Source organism: Podarcis pityusensis (assembly GCF_964106645.2).
Source record: "Podarcis pityusensis genome assembly, chromosome: 7".
In the NCBI taxonomy this organism is placed as follows: Eukaryota; Metazoa; Chordata; class Lepidosauria; order Squamata; family Lacertidae; genus Podarcis; species Podarcis pityusensis.
Genome location: NC_138031.1, coordinates 56,408,463 through 56,434,171, shown reverse-complemented (window position 1 = coordinate 56,434,171; position 25,709 = coordinate 56,408,463). Strand labels below are relative to the sequence as shown.

Genomic DNA, 25,709 nt, shown 5'->3' with positions numbered 1-25,709 from the left:
TAAGAACGGACCTCCAGAACGAATTAAGTACTTAACCCGAGGTACCACTGTACATTTATTAGGAATAGCCAGCCACAATGGCCAACCAATGTTCAGAAATGATGAATGTTTGCAGTCCTACAGCATCTAAAGTGCACTATGTCAGCTACCTCTGATTTACATGATCTCAGTAACCATTAATCCAGAGGCAGTATTATGGAAGGCCAATATAATTATTCTCATATAAATCGATGTGGGTTTATATTATTTTTAATTGCATTTACATCCTACTTTTTTCTCCAAGGAGCTCAAGGTGGTGTAAGCTCAAGGTGGTTCTCCCCTTCCTCATTTAATCCGTACAGCAACTCTATGAGGTGGGTTAGGCTGAGAGGCAATGACTGGCCCATGGTCACCCAGTAAGATTCATGACTGAGTGGGGAATTGGACCCTGGTCTCCCAGGTCCTGGTATGACACTCTAACCACTACACTACACTGGTTCAGGTCGTTTAGCTTGTTGAAGACCAGCTGGTTACCTGAGATGTGAACCAGAATCTTCTGGGCTCACAAAGTTGACTACTAAGCTGTAGCAAAACCTAAATGCTGTTGCTCATTAATATAACTTACCCACAAATTGGTGGGGGGAAAGATCTCTTCTAGAAGTTGAAATAAGGATGCAATAAAGAAGAGAAGTCAGAATGAGAAGAAAGATAAAATTTTGGAGAAAATAAAAGAAAGTGAGAAGAAATTGAGAGCAAAACCAAAGTCGCAGGAGATTTTGAGAGAAATAAAATTATATCAAGTACAATACATGGAAATGATGAATCAGGAAATAGAATGGAAAATTAAACAAATGAGACAAAAAACATTTGAATCAGCTAATAAATGTGGGAAATTGTTGGCCTGGCAAATGAAAAAAAGACAAAAATTAAATACTATTACAAACTTAGAAGTGGAAGGAAAGAATATACACAACCCAATTGAGATTAGAAACTGTTTCCAGAGGTACTTTAAACAATTATACACACAAGGGCCACAGAAAGAAACAGACATAGGCCGATTCTTGAAGACAAATGGATTACAAAAAATCTCTCAAGAAAGTAAATTAATGCTGAACTATAAAATATCTGAACAGGAAGTGGAAGGTGCCATTCAAAACATGCAATTGGGCAAATCTCCAGGACCGGATGGGCTGACTTCTAGATATTATAGATCCTTGAAAGAGTGGCTATTGCAACCTTTGAAGGAAGTCTGCAATGAAATTTTGGAAGGGAAAGGGGCACCAGAGTCGTGGAAAGAGGCGTACATTACACTTATACCTAAAACAGAGACTGAAAAGACTCAGCTTAAGAACTACCGCCCTATATCGTTACTTAATGTGGATTACAAAATTTTTGCAGATATTTTGGCCAAGAGATTGAAAAAAGTATTGATGGAAGAGATTCATAAAGACCAAGCGGGCTTTCTCCCGGGAAGACATTTGTCTGATAATTTGAGGAATATAATTGATATTTTGGAAAAATTAGAAGTGAATATAAACACTAAAGCAGTTTTGATATTTGTGGATGCGGAGAAAGCTTTTGACAATATCTCTTGGAGTTTTATGAAGAAGAACCTACAGGGGATGGGGGTAGGCCAAGGTTTTGAAAATGGTATAGGTGCAATATATTCTGAACAAAAGGCTAAATTAATTGTAAATAGTGTGGTGACGGAAGAATTTAAGATAGAAAAAGGGACACGACAGGGGTGCCCAATCTCCCCACTGCTTTTTATATCGGTCCTGGAGGTTCTGCTGAATATGATTAGAAGGGACCGGTTGGTTAAAGGCATACAGGTCGGAGCCAAACAGTACAAATTGAGAGCATTTGCAGATGACTTAGTATTGACGTTACAGGAGCCAGAATCTAGCACTAAAAGGGTTTTAGAATTAATTCAAGAATTTGGTCAAGTGGCAGGATTTAAATTGAACAAGTTAAAAACTAAGGTTTTAGAGAAAAATTTAACACCGATTGAAAGAGAGAGGTTTCAGAATGAGACAGGATTGACTGTGGTAAAGAAAGTGAAATACCTGGGGATTAATATGACAGCCAAAAATGGGAATTTATTTAAAGATAATTATGAAAAATGTTGGACGGAAGTGAAAAAAGACTTAGAAATTTGGTCAAATTTGAAGCTTTCAATGTTGCCGTGATAAAAATGAATATATTGCCTAGAATGTTGTTTTTGTTTCAAACATTGCAAATTGTGGATAAGATAGACTGTTTCAAGAAGTGGCAGAGAGATATTTCTAGATTTGTCTGGCAGGGCAAGAAGCCCAGAATAAAATTTAAGATATTAACTGATGCAAAGGAAAGGGGTGGATTTGCCCTGCCAGACTTTAAACTTTATTATGAATCAGCAGCATTCTGCTGGTTGAAAGAATGGCTGCTTCTGGAAAATACAGACATTTTGGACCTAGAAGGTTTTAACAACGTATTTGGATGGCATGCATATTTATGGTATGATAAGGTTAGAGCACATAAAGCATTCAAAAATCACATTGTCAGGAAAGCACTGTTTAATGTTTGGATAAGATATAAGGATTTATTGGAAAATAAAACCCCAAGGTGGTTGTCACCGATGGAAGCGAAAGCTTTGAAAAGGCTCAATATGGAGGCCAAATGGCCGAAATATTGGGAAATTTTGGAACAAGAAGGAGACAAATTGAAATTGCAGAGTTTTGAGAAATTAAAAAACAAAGTGAGAGATTGGCTTCATTATTATCAGATAATGGAGGCATATAATTTGGATAAGAAAATTGGCTTCCAGGTGGAAAAATCAAAATTAGAAACAGAACTGTTAGAACCCAAAACTAAGAATTTGTCAAGAATGTATAACTTGCTGTTGAAATGGAATACTCAGGATGAAACGGTGAAATCTGCTATGATTAAATGGGTACAAGATGTTGGACATAATATTATGTTTGCTGACTGGGAACAGTTATGGACCACAGGTATCAAGTTTACGGCATGTAATGCCCTAAGAGAGAATATTATGAAAATGAAGTACAGGTGGTACATGACCCCAGTCAAGCTTGCAAAAATCTATCATGTGCCCGATAATAAATGCTGGAAATGTAAAGAAACTGAAGGTACATTCTTTCACCTTTGGTGGACGTGCCCAAGGATTAAGGCTTTCTGGGAAATGATATATAATGAACTGAAAAAGGTATTTAAATATGCCTTCTTGAAGAAACCAGAGGCCTTTCTTCTGGGCATTGTTGGCCAATTGGTGTCAAAGAAGGACAGAACTTTTTTTATGTATGCTACAACAGCAGCAAGAATACTCACTGCAAAGTATTGGAAGACACAAGATCTACCCACTTTGGAAGAATGGCAGATGAAGGTGATGGACTATATGGAATTGGCAGAAATGACTGGCAGAATCCGAGACCAGGGAGAAGAGTCGGTGGAAGAAGATTGGAAAAAATTTACTATCTGTACTATCTACAGAAATATTGTAAAATTAATGAATGATAGAATGGTGTTGGATAGAAATTAAGCGGTTTCCAGCTGTAATGCTCTAAGAGAATATGAAAAAAGGGTTATAAATGGGTAAAAATCTAATGGTAAGGATTTGCTGAACTAATAAATTGAAGAGGAATACAAAAAAAGGGAGGTATGAGGAGGTCCAGGAAACAAGCTAAAGGAAAATAAGTAATGGAAAATATGTGTGTTTTTAACTGTTTTTAATTTGTATTTTTCTTTTTCTTTTTTTCATTTTTACTGTAATATCTCAAAAAATCTTAATAAATATCTTATAAAAAAAATGAAATAAGGATCAATAAAGAGCAGTTAACTCCCACTCTTATAGCATACAGAAGTGCTATTAAAATATCACTAATCTGAAAGAAGTTGGCAGTACAAGAATCATGTCAATTTTACTCATGTGATTTCAATGGATTCTCCCACTGAAAGAACAAACATTGGCTTCTGCTTGCCTTGTGTTTGCAGCCTGTTTTGTTCTCCCTGTCTTTCCAAGAGGCATACCTTTCTATCCCTGCTTCCCTCTCACCCACTCTGAAAGACATGCCAACTGACTTTTTTCTCTGGATTCTCTCTGGTTTCTGTTCCACTTCAGAGAATCAGCATTCTTTTTTGGTCACTGTGGGGAGCAGAGCCTTTAAAAATCTTCCTGGAAGTAGTTAAATGTCAGCAGAGCCTGCACGATTCTTCGTGCACAGCCAACTTGCTTTCAAGGTATTGATGTTTTAATAGTGTTTCTGTATACTATAAAGAATGGGAGTTAGCTGCCGTTGATTGATCTTTATTTCTTCTTGTCTGCCAACTCCCAGAAGTGGTTTGTGGCTTATTACTGGGTAAATTATATTAATCAACCACACCAACATTTAGCAGGCAGATTCTGAGGATGACTTGAATTTGGAGAATTCACTAATGCTTCTGGGTAATTTGTAGCTTGATAGCGTGCACAGGCTTAATATTTGATGTACAACAATTCACTCCTACAGCTGTTTAGGATCAGGCTTCCAAATGTGCCAACAGCTTAAAACAATCAAGAACTTTCTATGCATTGGGCTAAACCTGCCACACAGTGAACCCTGTAGTCTGGATATTGCCCCTACCATGCCTGATCATTGGTCATGCTGGCTGAGGCTGATGGGAGTATGATTCCAACAGCATTCTGCAGAATCACAGGTTGCATCACCAAAAAAAGGAGGAAATGGATATCCACAAAACTGGCATAAACAAATTGTAGGCCCAGCCCCTCTGGTCAGTAGTGCAGAAGTAGTCAATGTGGTGCTCTGCATATGTTGTTGGACTACAACTCCCATCATCCCTGACATTTGGCCATGCTGGTTCAGACTAATGGGAATTGGAGTTCATCAGCATCTGGAGGGCACCACATCGGGTACCCCTTCTTTAGCGTACATAGAGTTAAAGAAACTATAGTTGACTGGCTGATTTTGGAATAACGTAACTTTTTCCCCACTGTTTTTGTCTGTAGTTCTGGAAGAAATTTGAGGAGCACCATGGGGAACCATGTTGGAAAACGGGAACAGAGTACTGAGAAGGCAAAGGTAAGAGAGAGTCTGATTTCAAGCATACTGCTAACTGGATAACAAATTGAAATAATTTAGAGATAATTTCTTACATTTCCCGGAAGTTTTTATTGCTACTCAAGTTCATGGTTGATGAAAATTTTGGTAGGTACAATTTTGTCCCCATCATTTCAGGGCAGCAAAGGGATTTGGCTGTGTCGCATATAACACCTATAAACTCAAGAGTGTTCTTTGGATCAGTGTTTAGGAATGTTGCTCAATATAAAGTATGTTTTTGTTTTTTAATTTGACCTCTAAGCTGCATGATTTTATTTCTCATTTATAAGAAGATCTCCCCATATGGTTCATCCCCTGAGGATTCAAAACTGAGTTTTTAATTTTTGTTGTCTTTGCTCTTTTCCCAATAGAAGCCAACATAGACACACACACACCCTCAAAGCACATATATTCTTTTGGGAAACTTGGAAGAGTCTGCTATTTACCCCTGCTAAGGAAAACAGCAAAAGGCATGGAGGGAGGAATTAATGGCATATTTGATTTGGAGCTTTACAAAAGTCCTTGGATAATTTTGCTGCTGAAGAAGGGGAGGTTCTGTGTGGTGATTAGATGCTGCAGGCTGTACCACTGATATTTAGGTTTGTAAATAAAGTGATTCAGATGTGCTGGTTTCATTTTAACTGTTTCATTTCTCTCTTGCCATTTCCCTTGAAATATGAGCCAGTGACTGGTTTTGCTAGTGTTTCAACATATCCTAAAACACATCTTAACCAGCATGTACTGGTTTTTGTGTTTTTCCAGAGTCAATTTTCAGAACCAAGTGATACTTTATTGGGAAGGAAATACCCAGAGTAGAGTGCTGAACATGTAGATGGGGCACAGAATTAATTTCTTCTAACATATAACGTGATTTCATTCAATTAACTTTACCATTCTGTGAACCTTTTCCTGGCATACTTACTATGCTTTTTTACTATGTTTTTATATGTACAGTACTGTAAGCTTCCCAGAGTGGTTGGGGAAACCCAGCCAGATGGGTGGGGTAATCATCATCATCATCATCATCATCATCATACTTTGACATAGGATTTCTCCTTCTTTTTAGCTACATGTGTCAGTCAGGATAACTTTCCAGTTAGATTTCACAAACAACCCCACCTATCTTTGCTGCAGCCTGCAGAGATCTGTCTGTCCAACTGTCTGTCTTTTGCTCTGTGTTTTTAGTTACTATCTGTTGTCTTTGGTGCAATAACATTGTCACGTCACTCGAAAGGGTTCTGGCAGGTTCTTAGCAATAAGTGCTGAGCATCCACCTTCAGCCACCATATGTGAAAAAGAAGTAAAATCATCCTGACCTGCAAATGGGTGGGGGGGGGGAGTTGGATATGAAATTGTTACAGCTGTATGATTTGAAATACTCATATTATTAATTGGGCAGGTGGTTTAGTGAAGTTAAGGTGCACTGGGGTGACTTCAGCCCAAAGACCCTTAAATTAATTGCATATGGCCTGCAGTATTTTCCTGTTCTCTGGACACTGTGGGCCCACTCCTGCTCTATGGATCCCACCTCTCTGGGAATTGCTTCTTCTTCCATTTTGTGTGAGAGAGAGGGAGAGGAGGGATGGGGTGGCACAGAAAGAGAGAGAGCTATGCAATTTCACAACCATGCAGCCTCAGCCAACTGTCAGTTGTGCACCCTCCCATTCGACTTTACCTGTGGGTGAACAGCTCTTTTCAGGGAAATAATTTCCTTGTACTGTACAGTATAGGCATTATGTAGCCAGTGTGGATGTTTTGAATAAAACCTGTGCGCTGAACACCTTCCCTTAATTAGCCAGCTCTGCCAATGAAAGAAGCAATGGACAAACTGAACTGTAGCTTCCTTTAAAATAACCCAGCTGCATTTATGATTCCCTTCTAGTGTCATCAACCTGTTCTTTTCAGCCTTTCTTTACATGAACTCTTGAAACAGGCTTAGAAAGTCTATTAAAACCATGAAGAGCAGGGGTACAATTACCTTAAATAGGGGGAATATTGACAAATAAATTTTGCCCCATTTCTCTTTGCTTTTTGCAAAGCGCTCTTCAAATTGTCTTGTTTCTGAAGTACAAATGTTTAAGATACAGTGTGTTTTGTTGTTGGTGACTTCCTATCAGGCAGCATTCGATCACTGTACTTAAAATAATTAAGGCAGGAGCTGAAAGAGATGTTTTTGCAAGACAGGAAGTGGCAATGTTCTTGTGGCTTTGGTCTTCAGGGTGGGAGAGGTAATGGGGAGAGCGGAAGCTTTGTTTTCCCACATTCAGCAGACTTCAGTTTGTATCCAGGCTGATTATACTGTAAATTTTAAAAACGGCATGAACTGCCCTGCAGAAACCAAAGCATGGCTTGTTGATAACCTTCTTTTTCTTCAAATTATATTCCTCCCACCCCCACCCCCACCCCCACCCCCACCATTTCTGTCTGAAGGTAATTACCCCTACTATGTGCTTTTAAGCTTGTGCATAAAAGATCGAGAGTTAGGGGTGGGCCGGGAGGTGAGCATTTTTTCTGGTGATACTGAGTTATTCAGGGTCATTAAAACAAACAAAAAAAAAGGATTGTGAAAATAATAATAATAATAATAATAATAATAATAATAATAATGGTGATGATGTGTACGTTTCTGGTTATCCCACATAAAAAGTGGGATATTATGGAGTTGGAAAAGGTTCAGAAAAGGGCAACCAAACTGATCAAGGGGATGGAGCAACTCCCTTCTGAGGAAAAGTTGCGTTATTTGGCACTTTTTATATAATAATAATAATAATAATAATAATAATAATTTATTTATTTATTTATACCCCACCCATCTGTCTGGGTTTTCCCAGCCACTCTGGGCAGCTTCCACTATACAGTGGTACCTCGGGTTACATACGCTTCAGGTTACATAGCTTCAGGTTACAGACTCTGCTAACCCAAAAATAGTGCTTCAGGTTAAGAACTTTGCTTCAGGATGAGAACAGAAATCGTGCTCCGGCGGTGCAGCAGCAGCAGTGGGAGGCCCCATTAGCTAAAGTGGTGCTTCAGGTTAAGAACAGTTTCAGGTTAAGAACAGACCTCCGGAACGAATTAAGTACTTAACCCGAGGTACCACTGTAATATTAAAATACAATAGTTCGTCAAACATTAAAAGCTTCCCTAAACAGTAAGAAAAGTAAGAAGTGACATTATAGAAGTTTATAAAATGATGCCTGGCATGGAGAAAGTGGATAGAGACAAGTTTCTCTCCCTCTCTCTTAAGACTAGAACTTACGGACTTCCAATGAAGCTGAATGCTGGAGAATTTGAAAGGACTTCTTCATGCAGCACATAGCTAAACGATGGAATGTGCTCACAAAGGAGACAGTGGTGGCCACCAACCTGGATGGCTTCAAAAGAAGATTAGACAAATTCGTAGAGATAAAGGCTACCAGTGGCTACTAGCCATGATGCCTATGTTCCACTGTCAGAAGCAGTATGCCTCTGAATGCTAGTTGCTTGGAAAGGCAGGTAGGCAAGGTGCTGTTTCTCTTAGGTCCTGGCTTGAGGGGTTCCCATAGGCATCTAGTTTGCCACTGTGAGAACAGGATGTTGGAGAAGATGGGCCATTGGTGTGATCCAGCAGGATCTTCCTATGCCGCCATGTTTGTAAAGAAATAATAATAAAAAAGACCCATTGATTCTGTTGCTGTGCCATAGCAGGGAAGATGATGATTGGCTTATGAGCCACAGTTGACATATGATTCTCTTGAAGAATGAGAATTTCAGTTATGAACATATTCATGCCCTCCCCAGATAAACAGCCACATGCTTAAGACAAAGGAAGTTTAGAAGAAGATTTGGCATCAGCAGAAGGAGAAATTTAATTGTCGTCCCCACTCACCCCCAAGATTATCGAGCCTGGATAGGAGAGAGAGGAAAGAAGTGACATCACTGATGAAAATAGGAGGAAAGTGAGAAGCAAGGGTTGTGGGGAGGGAGTGAAGATGTGTACACTGAGTCTGAGATGGCATCAGTTACGGCTTTTCACCCTTTTAAGTCTGTGGTGTATGGCCTTTTAGGCTGAAGAACTGTTGGCCATTCAGCTGGGCCTCGGTGGGTCTGCAATTTCGTATGACCCATTTCTAATGGCAATATTTCTTAGACCAGGAGAGTCTGTGTCTGCTTCTAATGCATCTATCCATTCCTGCAGAGACATCAGTTTAAGACAAGTCAAATAGCATTTCTGCTTCTTTTATAGCAGCAAGTCATTAATCAACGGAAGATTAAAGTACCTCTTGGGAGGAACATATCTGGAATAACCACTTCCCTGGAGAGCCTTTGTTACATGGAGGTACTCCCTGCATTATTTTGATGATAAATAGACCTGACAAAAGATCTCTTAAGAATCTGCTCACAGATTTCTGGGTTGATATAACAATTTCAACTGGAAGCAGAATTCAGCTCATTAGTTATTAAGACTGACAGGCTGTGATCATATTCCAGTAACACATGCAGAATCAGGATCTAGAAAGAACTGGAGAAAAGATCAAAGAGAAGAGCAATAGATGCTAGTGGAGTCTAAAGCAAGGAGGGGGAGTCTGGGGCCTTCCAGGTGCTGTTGAATTTCAGCAGCCTGAGCCAGCATGAACAATGGTCGGAGATGATGGGGGGGCACTAGGAATATTCCTACTTTGTAGAGTCCCCAATATTTCCACCTGGCCTGGAGGAGAAAACAGGCTTAGCTGTGAGGTGTAATTGGAAAATATTCCACTTTTTGTTGTTGTTTAGTCGTGTCCGACTCTTCGTGACCCCATGGACCAGAGCACGCCAGGCACTCCTGTCTTCCACTGCCTCCTGGCGTTTAGTCAAACTCATGCTGGTAGCTTCGAGAACACTATCCAACCATCTCGTCCTCTGTCGTCCCCTTCTCCTTGTGCCCTCCATCTTTCCCAACATCAGGGTCTTTTCCAGGGAGTCTTCTCTTCTCATGAGGTGGCCAAAGTATTGGTGTCTCAACTTCAGCTTCAGGAAATCCACTTTTAAGTTTGCTTAATTCCCATGAAACAGATTTTCTAGAAGTTCTTCTCATTCTTATTGTGTAATAGACAAGACGCTGAGTATTAAACAGATCACTGACACTTCTATGTGTTTTCTTTGCCGTCCCATTGCCCAGAAGATCTAATGAGCCAAATCTGATGGATGATATTTGAGGAGGTAGAAAAGAAGTATGCTGGGAAACTGCAAACCAGGATTCCTGAGTAATGAGGCATAATACGGCTGAGTTTTCCACTGGCTTTGAAAGAATGATCAAACTGAAACATAGACTATGTGTTATAAATGAAACCATTGATTGAAGCAAAAGGTCTTTTTTGCAGGTGGGCAAATTCCCTGTTCTGCTCTCCTCTTCACATATGTGTACACCTATGTATTTACTTTTATTTTTGTTGTGGGCATGCTATACAGATAGGCTTGTCTGCTGCATCTACTTTTTTTATTGAGCTGGAGTGACCAGAACTCCTCTGAGTCTTCCTGATCAGAAACAGAGTATGCTCATGAGCTTCCCAGATACTTTTGGGCTGTCCATAGCTGAAAGCAGAGTCACATCTGGAAAGTGACTCTTAGGCACTTTAATAATAATAATAATAATAATAATAATTTATTATTTATACCCCGCCCATCTGGCTGGGTTTCCCCAGCCACTCTGGGCGGCTTCCAAAAGAATATTAAAATACTATGATACATCAAACATTAAAAGCTTCCCTAAACAGGGCTGCCTTCAGATGTCTTCTAAAAGTCTGGTAGTTGTTGTTCTCTTTGACATCTGGTGGGAGGGCGTTCCACAGGGAGGGCGCCACTACCGAGAAGGCCCTCTGCCTGGTTCCCTGTAACTTGGCTTCTCGCAGTGAGGGAACCGCTAGAAGGCCCTCAGTGCTGGACCTCAGTGTCCGGGTAGAACGATGGAGGTGGAGACGCTCCTTCAGGTATACTGGACCGAGGCCGTTTAGGGCTTTAAAGGTCAGCACCAACACTTTGAATTGTGCTCGGAAACGTACTGGGAGCCAATGTAGGTCTTTCAAGACCGGTGTTATATGGTCTCGGCGGCTGTTCCCAGTCACCAGTCTGGCTGCTGCATTCTGGATTAGTTGTAGTTTCCGGGTCACCTTCAAAGGTAGCCCCACGTAGAGCGCATTGCAGTAGTCCAAGCGGGAGATAACCAGAGCATGCACCACTCTGGCGAGGCAGTCCGCAGGCAGATAGGGTCTCAACCTACGTACCAGATGGAGCTGGTACACAGCTGCCCTGGACACGGATTTAACCTGTGCCTCCATGGACAGCTGTGAGTCCAAAATGACTCCCAGGCTGCGCACCTGGTCCTTCAGGGGCACGGTTACCCCATTCAGGACCAGGGAATCCCCCACACCTGCCCGCCTCCTGTCCCCCAGAAACAGTACTTCTGTCTTGTCAGGATTCAACCTCAATCTGTTTGCCGCCATCCATCCTCCAACCGCCTCCAGACACTCACACAGGACCTTCACCGCCTTCACTGGTTCTGATTTAAAGGAGAGGTAGAGCTGGGTGTCATCTGCATACTGATGAACACCCAGTCCAAACCCCCTGATGATCTCTCCCAGCGGCTTCATATAGATATTAAAAAGCATGGGGGAGAGGACAGAACCCTGAGGCACCCCACAAGTGAGAGCCCAAGGGTCTGAACACTCATCCCCCACCACCACTTTCTGAACACGGCCCAGGAGGAAGGAGCGGAACCACTGTATGACAGTGCCCCCAGCTCCCAGCCCCTCAAGACGGTCCAGAAGGATGTTATGGTCGATGGTATCAAACGCCGCTGAGAGATCCAGCAGAACTAGGAAACAGCTCTCACCTTTGTCCCTAGCCCGCCGGAGATCATCAACCAGCGCGACCAAGGCAGTTTCAGTCCCGTGATGAGGCCTGAATCCCGATTGGAAGGGATCCAAATCTTTATGGAATAGAAGGGCATCAGTAGGTGTAATTAGCCAAAGACAATTGCTATTTTGATAAGCCATGTCCACATTCTCTCATTTGATAAACATTGTCTCTCACCAGTGGCAGAGATGTGATACAGATCCACTCTATCTGAAAATAAAATCATCAGGATAACTTTTGACTGGAGAGAGAACTCATAGTTCACAGCAAATTCATTAAGATAAGTCTGTGTGTGTGTGTGTGTGTGTGTGAGAGAGAGAGAGAGAGAGAGAGAGAGAGAGAGAGAATCACTTTTCATATATTTTCTTTTTCATATTTTTTGTGTTTCTGCCCCACAATAAATTGTGTAGGATATCCTCAGTTATAATGTTCCAGATATTGTTTCAAATTTACAACAATCCAAAAATAACACCCCTTTATTTTCAGCAAATTTCTTCCCGCTTTTTCCAGTTACTTAAATCAGAGCTCTTATTAATTGTAGCAATTGATCAATCTCTCTTCTTTCTTTCTTTAAATAAACAGCAACTGATGATCAAAATGCATTTTTTTGCTAGCTAATCCCAAGGGGGTTATATGCCTAGCCAGATACATTTCCACAGTATGTTTCCAAGTTACTTCATTTGCTCAGTTAGAGATGGTGTCCTTATTTCCATAATTCTTTCCACTGTTACGGTTTTGCCTCTTTAAATTCCCCTCTTTGCCTGCCTTGTTAGAAGGAGAACTTAATCTTGATGGAGCAGTTGTGTTTACTGTGCTGCCATCCGCTATTTTACTTCAAGACAGCTTACTCCATAGGTTCTGTCACCAAATAATGCTCAGCTGAAAAAAGATTGAAATGTTTCTTATCCTTAGGGTATGTTCTGGAAATGAACTTGGGCTTCTTTCTGGTATTGCTGTTCTCATGTCAGTACATGTACTTGTTAATGCTATCTGGAATTCATTGTTTTCAAATATAATTTGAGTTTACTAGAAAAAGAACATTAATATCCTGGAATGCTATAATGGCCTTAAAAACGTGGCCCCCGTGATTGATGGATCATTGGTATGTCTATTACATTATGAGAGAAAGGGTAACTAGAACGATAGGCTGTTTTTGGCATGTCCAATTGCAGTTAAAATTGATACCTTCCTTTAACCACAAGATGTCATTAAACATCCCCTTTCATTTCCCAGGATAGTTTCTGGAGTTGCATTTGACCAAATGAGATGTGTGAGATAAGTTTCTTTTAAGTTTCAACCTGTAGTCTAGCTGCAGAAGAGAACTTTTTTTGAAAACAACAACAACAACTGTATAGATATGACACACCATGTTTGGGTGAAAAATAATGGATTGTTTCTAGCAGAACAGGACTTTCTATTTGTAGATGAATCAGCTGTCACCTGGGAGTGAAAGGCAACAAGCCACTCCCTGCTATGGTATTTGGATGAATCATTTCCTTGCAATTTCCACATCTTCACTAGAAATCATAGATATTTATCTGAAGCTGCTACGGAAATTTCATGTGATATGAAGCTCTCTTCTTGCTAGACTTTCTGAGGTCAGCCAAATATTGTGCAAATGCCACTGTTGTTGTAAATAAACAAAAAAACCACTAAAATGCCACAGTTAATGTTTTTGATTTAGTATTTAGCTAGCCACATCTACCTGGTTTTAGTTTTTTCTAAATCTAAGAGAAAGCCTTATAAATCATTAGCATTCTTGCATATGTCTATGATTTGCACGTCATGGCTTGTATCTAAGGAAATGCTGAGTCAACGTCCTGTCAGCGCAAGGATTCCTGCTTGTGCAACACAGCTTCCACTCTCTCCTTCCCCCATGTCCCCCTTGGTCTGTTCTGGGGCTTCCCCACTACCCTCCAGAGCAGATTTGTGGCAAACTTGTAGGGGCACTCACAGGAATCTTTCCATTGGTGCAACACTTACTTAGTGCAGTATTGGATACAAGCCCATAAGCTTCTGTAATGTAACACACTTGCTGATCAGTTACTTTTATTTGATTATAGGATTTTAAGGAAGATATTTACATAGTAAAGCAAGAAGGAAGAAAGTGTAGCCATTCAGATGGTGCTGGATTCTCATCAGTCCTGGCCACCATGACCAATAATCAGGAATTATGCTATTTAATATCTATTGGAAGCCATTGGGAGTAATCCTTCAGAGATTTGGGGTGTGGTGTCACCAGTATGCTGATAACATGTGGCTTTAATTCTCCATTACACCAGCAGAAGCTCTGCCTGTTCTCAACTGGGGCCTGGATGCAATGGTGGTCTGGATAAGGGCCATTAAACTGAAATTGAATAAGACAGGCTAAGCGAAAAGTGGTTCCCAGAACTTGCCTGTTCTGCATGGATTTACACTCCCTGTGCAAGAACAAGTGTATAGTTTAGAGGTGCTACTAGAGTCATCATTGTCTCTAGAGACTCAGGTAACCTCTGTTGTGAGGAGCATTAGTGGCATTACAACCTGCAGATTATTGTATAGCGGTGACCTAGAAAGGGGCATTTTCGACTGCTGTACCTATTCCTTGGGGTATCTTTCCTATTGCTGATAGGAGGTGGTATGGTGGGGTGGAGGCAGGTGAATTGCTGCTGCTTACTGGAAGGGAGGAGGAAAGGTGGTGGCAAGGTCAGCAAGGTGCAAACGCACCAAGCAGAGCCAATCTGTTCCCCTGCTAAAGCTTCTGCACTGTGCTGCCCTCCCTGCCACCTCACCTCTCTAAACCTTGGTAAGTAACAGCAACTCACCTGCTGGGAGGTCAGGAAAGTGCCTCCGCCCACCTTGCCATCCGCTACTGCCCCCTGCTGTACAGGAGGCACCATCTGTTTACACATCATCTAAAGACTTCTATTTTTGCTCTGGCCTTCCCCGGTTATTTGTGTTGAAGCTTTGTATTTTCTGAAGCTGCTTTTAATGTTACGGGTTTTATATTGGTGGTTTTATATTGTATATTTTATAATAATATTATGCACTGCTTGGAGATTATTTAAATGCTCAGTGGTTTTGAAATAATGTTAAATAAGATAATGGGTAGTGTCGTTCAGCAACAGCTGGTGAGCCACAGGTTCCTCGTCCCTGCTGCAATGAGAAAAGGATAGCATCAGGAAATTATGTTCATGTTGAGCAAACATTTCACTTCAGGGTGCATGCTGCTGGTGCAATAGAAAAATCATTTTTTTAATGCTAGGAAATCTTTCATCCATTATATAGTAATTGCTGTAATTTTGAAAAAAATAAATTAGAAATTTAATTGACATGCTAACGTCTTCATACTTGGAATAAGAAAGGTAGAGAACCAATTGCTTTTTTCTTTGTTAGCACGGCAAACATGGAAGCCTTGTTATTTCCTTTTTTTACTCTGAGATGACTGTGGAAAATAATGAGCTTATGACAGGGATGGAACTGACCTGCAGATAAAAGCTTAGTTCAGAATTGAGGTAAAGGGTGTGCTTTAGAATTCCACCAGGCATATGGTGGCAAGGGAGAAGGATGATGAATTGCAGCATATAAATGAGTTAACAGCCTAAAAATAATTATATAGTGATTTCAAAAATAAGTGTCCCCAGCATTGTGAAATAATTTCCTTTAGGATATAATTGTAGATTAATTTGACAGAATTATCCCCCTTTTACCTGCCGGGTCACGCAAGGTGTGGCGATTACTAACATCCAGGCCTCAGATCTGACACTCCCTTATGAGAGTGCCTTGAAGTTGACCCTTGTGCCAGTGAAGCACCATAGCTCACCTGCAGCAGGTGAGATGGAGCAGGTGGGCAGTCCAGTGAAGAAAGGCAAACACCTTCCTACTATGGAAGTTTTTCATCGAACCAGGAGCCATCCCCTAGAATTAGTCCAGCTTTGTCTCACACTGCATTCACTGAAGACCTCTGCTGGTTCCCCTAGTCCCATCCCCCTTAAAGAAACTTAGCAGTCCACGTGGTATTTGTAGTTCTATTAGGGCTGGTAGCTGAACATTCCTCTTCAACCAAGCCTTGGTCTGATTAACATCCAATGCCCCTTTAAATGTATTGTGGCGGGGTTACTGGTTTGTTGTTAATTTTACTATGGATTTTGTGGTTTGTATATTGTAATTTTATGTTGTGAACCTCCCTGAGATCTGCAGAGTTTGTATAATTTAATAAATAGTAGTAATAATAATTTCCTCTGGAAAAGGAAATTTACACCATTAGCCAACTGCTGAAAAACACTTGTGTGTGTGTCTGTGTGTGCCTCTCAGTGTCTCCAGTTGCCAGCCAACCTTCCTTGCTTCCTAATTACTATTATTATTATTTGTGTTTGTTTGCTCTCTTATGGTACAGATACCTCATCAGCGCTCCATTGCATTAACTGTAGTGTGCTTGAAATAGATGGCTTTAGGAGATCACATTATAAATCTATCCAGCTTCTATTTCCCCCCAGGTACTTTTAACACAGAGTTTTTGCAGTGTCCATTGAACATCACTTTCAGGTAGTTTATATTCTGTAGGCTTTTATGAGGCTGCCTGCATTGTTCTTCAGCAAGTTCTAAAAGAACATTGTGATTGCAATATTCATATTTGTGGCCTAGACTCTTTTGAAAGCCCAACAAAGACATACTCAGCCTAGTTTCAATTGCCACTGTCGTGTTAATAGCGCATTCAGTACATTTCCAGAAAGTTTAGCTTGGCTGAAAGACTGGAGTATGGACTGAAGAAGACACCTCCTCAGCAACCTTAGTCATTTTCAGATATTTCGCTGCTATACATGGCTGTGGTTAAGTGAAGGAGGGGCTTCAAGGCATCTCCATAGCCTGTCTCTCTGCCTTTTAGTCAAGTTGATGAACAGATGACTTCTAAATATTACTGCGTAAATTTAAGCACAGGGATGAGCATCCTTTCCTGTAGTGATTTACAACAAGGGGAAATGTTTGAGACAATGCTGTGTCTTGTCAGAGAGAGTAAAAAATTTAAGTTTGTTCCTACTTTTATTCATTCTGGTTTTATATCGTTTTATTCCAATTTGTTTAATCCCATTTTATTTTAACATCTGTTAAATATACAGACACATTTCTAAAGGAGAATGTTGTGATCTCCCTGCAGAATTCAGAATTTCAGGTTTATGCAGTTGCACACAATTTAATTTTGGTCTGAGTTAATTTCTACTGATGTTACCTGGTTCTGATTTCATATGGATACAAACTTCCGATCGTTAAATTCTTGTGATTGCCAGATTACCAGATGCAAACAAATCTCAAACTACTGTATATCACAATAGTACAATATCTGCAATCTCACATGAATACAGAATTTATCAGTAAAGCTAAATAAATTGAAGAAGATGGGAATGTTACATGCAGTTTTCGAAACTCCCATTGTTCTAAGCACATTTTGCGACAGGGAATTTCATTAGGGCGAGCAGTTTCTGAGCTCTGGGTGCAGTACTGCACCTAAGATTTCATATTAAAATTGCAGAGTGGAAGGAACGGAGGAGGTTTTTCTGCCTCCCTACTTCCAGCTACTCTTTGAAGACTGGAGAAGAGACCCTCTTAAGAATATTAGGGGGAGGTGAGCAGGGGAAAGACTAGACCATGTGAAAAATGAACATAATGTTTTAGCTGCAGTTATTCATTTTCAACTTTGTATTCTTGTTATAAAAAGTGTGCCTAGACATTCCATTGTTGTGCCCATAAGTTTAAGGTGCCATTTAGCTCCTGGCTTTCATATCTCAGGTTCTAACACTGGTTACATGGCTGGTTCATTTATTAGCATTGTTTAATTTCAAATCATTAATGCTCCCATGTCATCCCAGAAACACTCTTCAGTACCATCTGTGAACACAACACAGAGGAGGGTTGTTGTTGTTTTTTCATTTTCTGCTGCTAACTTCTTAAGATTATAGGTTTTACTGCTCTGCAATCTGCAATAAACTCAGAGCAGATGTTTAGATCTTGCAGCATTTCAAACATTCTTGCTTCTGGAATGTACAGGTTTATAGCTTCAGGGCTATGATAGATAAGGGTTAGGATTAGGCATAAAAATCAGTACTGAAATAAATTAGTCTTTCATTCAGGAAAGTGGCTTTTATTTATGACATTCCTGTATTATACATCTGCATCTTGGGATTCTCGGCTCTCTCTGCCTAATTGCTTAATGGCTGTACTAATGTCATGTCAGAAGTGTGTAAGCAGTGTAATGAATTAATTTGTCTCTTTCACTTCTCTTGGAAGCATCAGAGCAGCATACTTGTTCTTAGTCTCTCACCTAAATCATGGCCTTGACCTACTAAGTCTCAGACACCTTGCGCCTTCAACCTGCCTGAACTCTGGGTTCGATCCAGACTTACTCATGTCAAAGCCTATGGGCCGTGTATGACAGGCAGAATGATTGAAACATTCAATCCACTACCAGGTGGTAGTATCCCTCCGCTCAGCCCTGCTTGGATCCAGCTGGCACAGCAAAGAGGCTTTTCTTCACCACCTGCCCCGGTCTGTGTGAATGGCAGGGCTGTGTATGTGGCAGTGGCTAAGATGCTCCATTAACTCTGAAGAATGTAGGTAATCCTGGCCTTGATGTTCTGACTCTGTAGAAGGCAGCTTCCTGTAACCTGCTGGTACCTAGGGGCTTCGACTATGTTAAAGCCCGGGAGGTTAGCCGCACTGCTCTTGCAGCTATTTCCTATGTTTGGGAAATGAGGTGGAGCCATTGAAAATCCTCGCAAACTCTTGTGCTACAAAATCAGAGATAACCATGAGGACAAGTGTTCTAAGATGACTTACTTAGAGCTATATAAATGGCAAGGAAGCACATGGAGAAAGCACAGAGACTGGGGTGTGGTTCTGTTTTGGCAGGAGAATCATTGAATCATTGAATTGTAGAGTTGGAAGGAACCGTGAGGATCACATAGTCCAATCTCCTACAATGCAGGAGTATGCAACCATCCCATACAGGGATTGAACCTGCAACTTTGGCATAATCAGCACCATGCTCCAACCAGCTGAGCTATAAAAGAACAATTGAAATCTGGGGACCCCTCCCCACCTGATCTTATTCACTTTGTGCAGTTTGTGGCTCCATCTTGTCTTGCAAATCCCCTTTGCCACCTTAGATTTGCATTGTTCTCTGGCCCTCTTCACTATTTTCGTCATTTAATTTCCTGTTCATCTCTTGGTGTCTTTTTGTACATTTTGTACATTTCCCTTCTCTTTGAAATAGTTATTTATTGTATATTCCCTTCCCTCTCCTCTACGCTCACATACCTTGCACTCCCCCAAATCTGCTCTGGGAGGTTTGGTGGGGTGCACAGTGTGAGGAGAGGGAAGGGAGGTTCTGCTTTGTGAGCAGAAGGTGTTCTGCACACAAAATGGCTTCCTTGAATACAATGCCTTGTAAGTGATAAGAGAAATCTAGCCTTCTCAGAAGGTGTTCTTATGTAATGTTAGAAAGCGTTTTTATATAAAGAGAGAGGAAGAGCAATAATTTATTTATTTTTGGCAGTCAAAATTAATCTCCCCCATTGATTCTGCTCTGATAACAAATCATTCCAAAATGTTCCACTTCACAGGCATCTTTGTCTATTATTATTACTATTACTATTATTATTATTATTATTATTATTATTATTATTATTAAATTGGTATACCGCCCAATACCTGTAAATCTCAGGGCAGTTCACAACATAGAATTACAATATAAAAAAACACAGAAATACATAAGAAAAAATAAAAAATACAAAGACAACCCAATAACCCCCCACCACACATTTAAAAGGGCATCAGATGTAAATTAGCCCAAGGCCTGAATTTTAAAAGATCAAGATCCTGCAGATACTGAAGCAAGCACAAGAGAGCACTAGAACATTTGAGAAGCACTGTGGAAGGCGACAAGTTCTTGTCAGAGATTTCCCATAGCACAAGAATGCACAAAGCACCACTGAGACAGAAATAACTCAAGGAAGCTTTGCTTCATTCGGAGAACAATGGTTTATATTCTGGGTATATGTGGAAGAGACTTGACACGCCAACGTAAGTAAGGCTGCTGCAAAACAGCCACTTCCAGTAATTTTTTAGCTGTCATTTGTCTTTTAAAGCAAATGTGTGTGATACACAACCTAATTCCATAAAACAGACTGTGTTCACACAAACACCAACTTTAACAAATCCATAACACCTTAGAACATGTGTGTTGTTGTTACGGACCCACCCACAGTGACCCTTCCCCAGGGAGCAAGGCCTTACCCAAGAAAGATGACCAAACTGGACAAGGCAGCATTCTGGGATTTAAAAAATTGGCCACAACTTTCCTTGGCCAACTACGGTCCTGAGGTCAGGTGCAGCTGGCTTTTGTCAGCCGAGGTGGACTGGACGGTAGCCTGTTCCATTCCACCTGTTCTCTGCCTTTGAAGTAAGCAAAACCTGCTTAGTCCATGCAGCAACAAAGCAGAGACATAGGCATTGACGCTGCAATCCAATGCACATTAATCTGGGTGTAGGTTCTGTTCAACTCAATGAGCTTACTTCTGAGAAGACATTGACAGGACTACACTTTGCATCGTAGTTGGTAGCCTTCATAAAGTAGTTGATTTAAGAGAGTGTAGATATATATATGGATAGGCTCCCATTTTAATTTGTATTAGAATAAAATCAATTAATATAAACCTCACAAATATAATATTTGGGTAATTAAAACACACCCAAACAGGTCATGAATCTCTCCAGCCAGCTGAGAGACTAGAAGATGTGCTCTCTATTCTTTTCATTAAATTGTGAGCAATGGACTGCAAGACATCTTAAGACACTGGGAAAGAAAAAATAGACAGTTGGATTAGAGTTAGGTTTTTACATCCTAATCTGTAGTAGAAAATTCTCACAACATCTGGTACCCTCTAGCAAATGAGCCAACTTCAACATTCTGGTTTTGAGATATAAAGCCCTCCAATGCTTAGGACCTAAACACTTCATGGCTCTCCTTTTCCTGTCTATACTTGCTCAGACGTTATTATCTGGAAGGGGCGCCCTCTGAACTGTGCTTCACCTGCCAGGCCGCTTGCCTTCATATGGTTTGTGAATATTCTGTATGCTGAATAAGAGCATCCAAACCTGGAGGGGGAATCGCTGTGTAGCTATGTCCCATGAATTCTGTTCATTCTGTATCCAGTACATCTAACCAGCCTAGCAGGGCCACATTCAGCTTGGTGGGCCATAGGAACATAGGAAGCTGCCTCATGCTAAGTTAGACCATTAGCTCAGTCTTGTCTGCAGGGTTGTCCAGGGTTTCAGATGCCTGAGACCTACATGCAAAGATGATGCTCTACTGGTGAGCTGCGGCCATTCCCAAAGTCAAAATTTGGTGGGTTAGACTGCAGGCATGGCAAGGCAGAGTCAGAATTTCAACTAGGTTCTCACAGTTTCATGGCCAATGTGCTGCTTCCTATTCTATGCGGGCTCTTGATGTCCTCCAGTGCTCCTGGATAGCTCAGTTGGTTAAAGCGTGGTGCCGATAACGCCAAGGTTGCAGGTGCGATCCCCATTCGGGACAGCTACATATTCCTGCATTGTAGAGGGTGGGACTAGATGGTCCTCATGGTCCCTTCCAGCTCTACAGTTCTATGATTCTTTGCTTCCAAAATCAGAGTATAAGACCAAGCTTTTTAAATAATAATAATAATAATCAGATATCTTCAAAGAACCAAGCCCAGTCCTTTCGGCAGCTGATTGATTGCAGCCCATTGCCAAATGCCAGTTCATGAGCACCTCTTGATTAATGCCAATATTCCAAATTATGGAGGAACCAAGCACAAATCATGGCTCGTCCATGGCATGGACACACTCCCAGGTTGCACCTGTTCTGCCTTTCAGGTTGGCAGACATGGGCTTAAGCAGCACAGCAGGATGCAGTGTGCTCCCCAGACCCTGCTGGGCAACATTGTCAGAGGGCAGCGAGCAGCGGCCACCATTGACCCATGACGAGAGCCGGAAACTGACACCAGTAAATGTCTTTCTGTCAGTTTCATAAAATCAGGGCTTAAAATTGAGCCAGGAGTCAGCCTCTGGACATGTTTTTAGGCTCCCCAGCACATGTGAAGAATTGATATAAACAGGGTCTATGCACATGTACAGAGTCTATTTTGTCCCTTCTAGGATTAGAGGTCAGACTTCAAAGCAGCATAAGCCTGGCTCCTGGTGTATTTCTCTGTAGAAATTAAGAACTGCCTATTTGCTGATGAACAAGAATTTCTTGCAGCTGCTCCTTTGCTGACTCTTGTAATGTACATTTTTTTCAGAACACTGAAGGAAAAGTGGAGGAAGCTGAAAACAAAGCAAGCCCCAAAGCAGACCGGCTCACCCAGCAACCCTCTGAGGACAACGAAGTTTTTGGTATGTGACCTAAGTATCAAAGACGTGGTTCCCAAACCCTTTTCCTCACTTAAAAATTGCTGAGAGTTTTGGAGTTAAGGCCCCACCCACCTCTTTTAGCACCTGTAGTGTGTTGCACTAGATTGTTTCCTTTATTTCTGATATTTCGTATTGTAGAAGGTAGCACTAGATGCCATTTTAAAATAAGCAAATTTTCTGTGAAGTTGGCAGGTGTATGTATGTCATCATTTGATCACCAGCACACTGGCTAGGGATGAGGCAAGTGATGCTTTTGCAAAGGAAGAAAATAAAGGGACGGAAGGGGGAGACATAGTTCTAAATGTTCAACATGATAATTGCGACTTACAATCTATTCTTATGCGTGCTTCCACTCAGGTGGACTACAACATCCAGCCCTGCTGGAGCCTAACAGTATCTGGAAGGTCACAGCTTTCCCATCCCTGATTGAAAGGCTTGATTTTGAGTATTTACATCTTCATAATATCTTATGTTGTGGCAGAAGAAGTTTGCGTAGATGACAAGAGCAATTAAATTAGAAGAGGTGGAGATAGCATTTGGAGCAAGGGATGTGCATTTGTTCTGGCCATGTTAGGAGCAACGTTAGGAAACGGAACTTCAAAATAATTATCCAGTGGCATATAATAATGTGCAGTGAAATACAACTTCAGGACCGTTGCATAAGCACTGGAGAGAAGTGGAGGGAACAATTGCAACGCATGGGAGTTATGCTCAGTGGTAAAGAAAGCTGGGAATAGGAAGTTATGATGCACTTTAACAACATATTCTTGTATTACTACAGTGGCTACTGTTAAACATAATTCATCAGTTTAAAAGCTCTGTGGATATGTCATTTTAAAAAATATGTTGGTGCAATAATAAGGAAAAACAAAAGTTATACGAAACAAGTGCAATAACTGCTTGGGGGGGAGAGAGAAAGAGATTGAGTATGTAGGAGGAGAAAGCGAAATACTGGAATCGTTAATAGCACTTGATAACTTACTGCGCCTTATATTTTGCTTCTTAAGAGGTAGGTTTTTGCAGGAAACAGTGGGTTGCATTGAACTAACCTTTATTCAGAGTAAAGCAATCAGAGTTAATGGCCATGACTAACTTAGATCCATTTATTTCAGTGGGTCAGCTGAGTAAAAGTTAGTTGAATGCATCCCTGTAACTTATTCTCATAATGAAAACAACCTTTAGAATAAGACTCAGAATAAAATAAAATAAAAATGCAGTAGATATGGCAATGGCAATTACAGCTTATATCTGGGCTGCTTTTTGATGCTGTTCATTTATATAACACATTCACTGCCATTCTCCAGCAGCAGTAAACAAGATAAGGAAAGCAAGCACGAATGGAAGCAAATGGACACACAGCAACTTACCTGATTAATTATTTCATTGGCCGACGCTGTTTAGCTGCCATGCAGTGGATGAAGGCTGTGAGGTTATTGCAGTTCACAGTGATCTGCTGGGCAGCTCCATCCATTAGCTGTAAGCGCAATTGTTCCTTGAGAACAAGTCTTCGCATTAATGCCAAATGGTGACAAACCAACACAAAGCTCATTCTGGTTAAGAGAGTGCCGAGAGGTTGTTGCAAGGTGGTGTCATGATCACAGAACAATCCTCCCCTGTTTTTATTCATTGTAAGGTGAGGATTTTACTAGTGCTGTTATGGACTGGCCAATTCCCAATGCTTAGTGACCATCATACAGAATCTAAGCAATGCTAATTGACAGACTCTAATCCTATAAAGAAATATTAATTTCTATAGGATTTGTACAAAACGACATTTAAGTAATTCTGCCAATCAAATGCAAGTGTGATCAAAAGTAACATCTGTTTAGTGAACTTAATGGATTACTGTCAAATACATAAAAAGAGCATTTTTTTTCTGACCACATTGTAAGTGTTCTGAAAAAGAAGTGGAAATAATTTCTGACAGTAATGTGCTATGTAGGGAGAGAGAGAGGATCGAAGTCTAATCATTTGTTAAAGGCAGCTGAGGGGACTATTATTATTATTGTTATTATTACTATTATGATTCCTTTCCTTTCTATACCACTTTGTATTTTTAAGATAAAAATCTCAAAGTGGTTTACAACATACATTAAAATGTCACATGAAGCAACCCAGAGTGAAACATTACAGAAGAAAGCCAAATATACATTCAAAGCAATGTAATTAACTAAATTATTAACTAAAATATTTAGTTTATATTTAGTATAAACTAAATATCATCTTAAAGTCTTCAAAATAAAATCCTACTAAGGTGATCATGTACAGAATGCACATTTAACACAGCAAAGTTAATTAAAAGAATGTTAGAAAAGGTTGGAGAAGAATATTAGACCGTATTGGCAGACAGAGTATAATGGAATAAGTAAATATGAAGTGTAAAATAAAGATAGAGGAGAATTAAATACTTTCGAATGTTAAAATAAGTAAATGAAAAGAAGGTTAGAAGGATTTGCTGGAGATACGATTCAAACTAGAATACAAAGCAGAGAGGTGAGAGGAAGTCACGGAAATAAGTAAATGGGAAAACGGTTTTAAAGGTTTAAATTGATTTTTTGTTACCTTTTTATGGTGATTTTTTGTCTTTTGTATTTTTCTTTTGTATTGTTTGTTTTTTGTATAAGATGTATGTGATTTGTTTTTCTTTTTCTACTTTTTTCTTTTTCTGTAATTTTTAAAATTGGAATAAATATTCATAAAAAAAAAACAGCAAAGTTAATTAAAAAATGATCTAAACATTTCTAAAGGAAGTCAAATATAAAATGCACATTTAAAGCAGCACTATTAGCAAGAAAGAAAAATACCCCCAAGCCACACAATCAATAATTTTAAATATATAATTTATGAATATTTTTCAAATAACATACTGACCCTTTTAAATGTTCTGAAAGGGGGAAACGATCTTAAAAACCTGGAAAAATCAAGATGGGATGGGGAAATGGGGCAAACTGAGGAGGTGTTGGAGGCTGCATAAAATGAGATTGGGAACAGGATGCAAGTTATCCCCTTATGCTCTAAAATATGTAACAAAAACAATAGACAACCTCAGTTTTACAGGAACCCCAACCTATCTGACCTTAAACTCCTTCCATCCTTCTCTCCACCTCTCTTGCACATGCACAACATGTCATCTTTTTTGTAAAGTTCCTTCCAAGTTCGGCCAAATCTACCCAAGCTTTATTTTGATCAAATTAATTCCAACTTGTAAGCATCCGTTCAAGGCATTATTTCTTAACGTAAAGGCCATGAACTGTATGTACCAGCCATCACTTTATTCTTGTTAGCTGCAAGCATAAACATGACACTTTGCATAGATTCAGAGAAATGGCATCTCTCACGGCA

At 40.3% G+C, this 25,709-nt stretch overlaps 1 protein-coding gene across 3 annotated transcripts in view; it reads left to right on the top strand.

Moving 5' to 3' along the window:
• MBP (myelin basic protein) overlaps positions 1 to 25,709 on the top strand; it is a 104,630-nt gene that overhangs the window by 26,318 nt on the left and 52,603 nt on the right. For 2 of the 3 annotated variants that reach the window (XM_081014286.1, XM_081014284.1), the window contains exon 2: positions 22,256 to 22,349. In XM_081014286.1, coding sequence (XP_080870412.1) covers positions 22,256 to 22,349 — 94 coding nt within the window. Of the gene's footprint in view, positions 1 to 4,981; positions 5,055 to 22,255; positions 22,350 to 25,709 lie in introns of all 3 variants that reach the window. The other variant, XM_081014285.1, reaches the window with a different exon arrangement.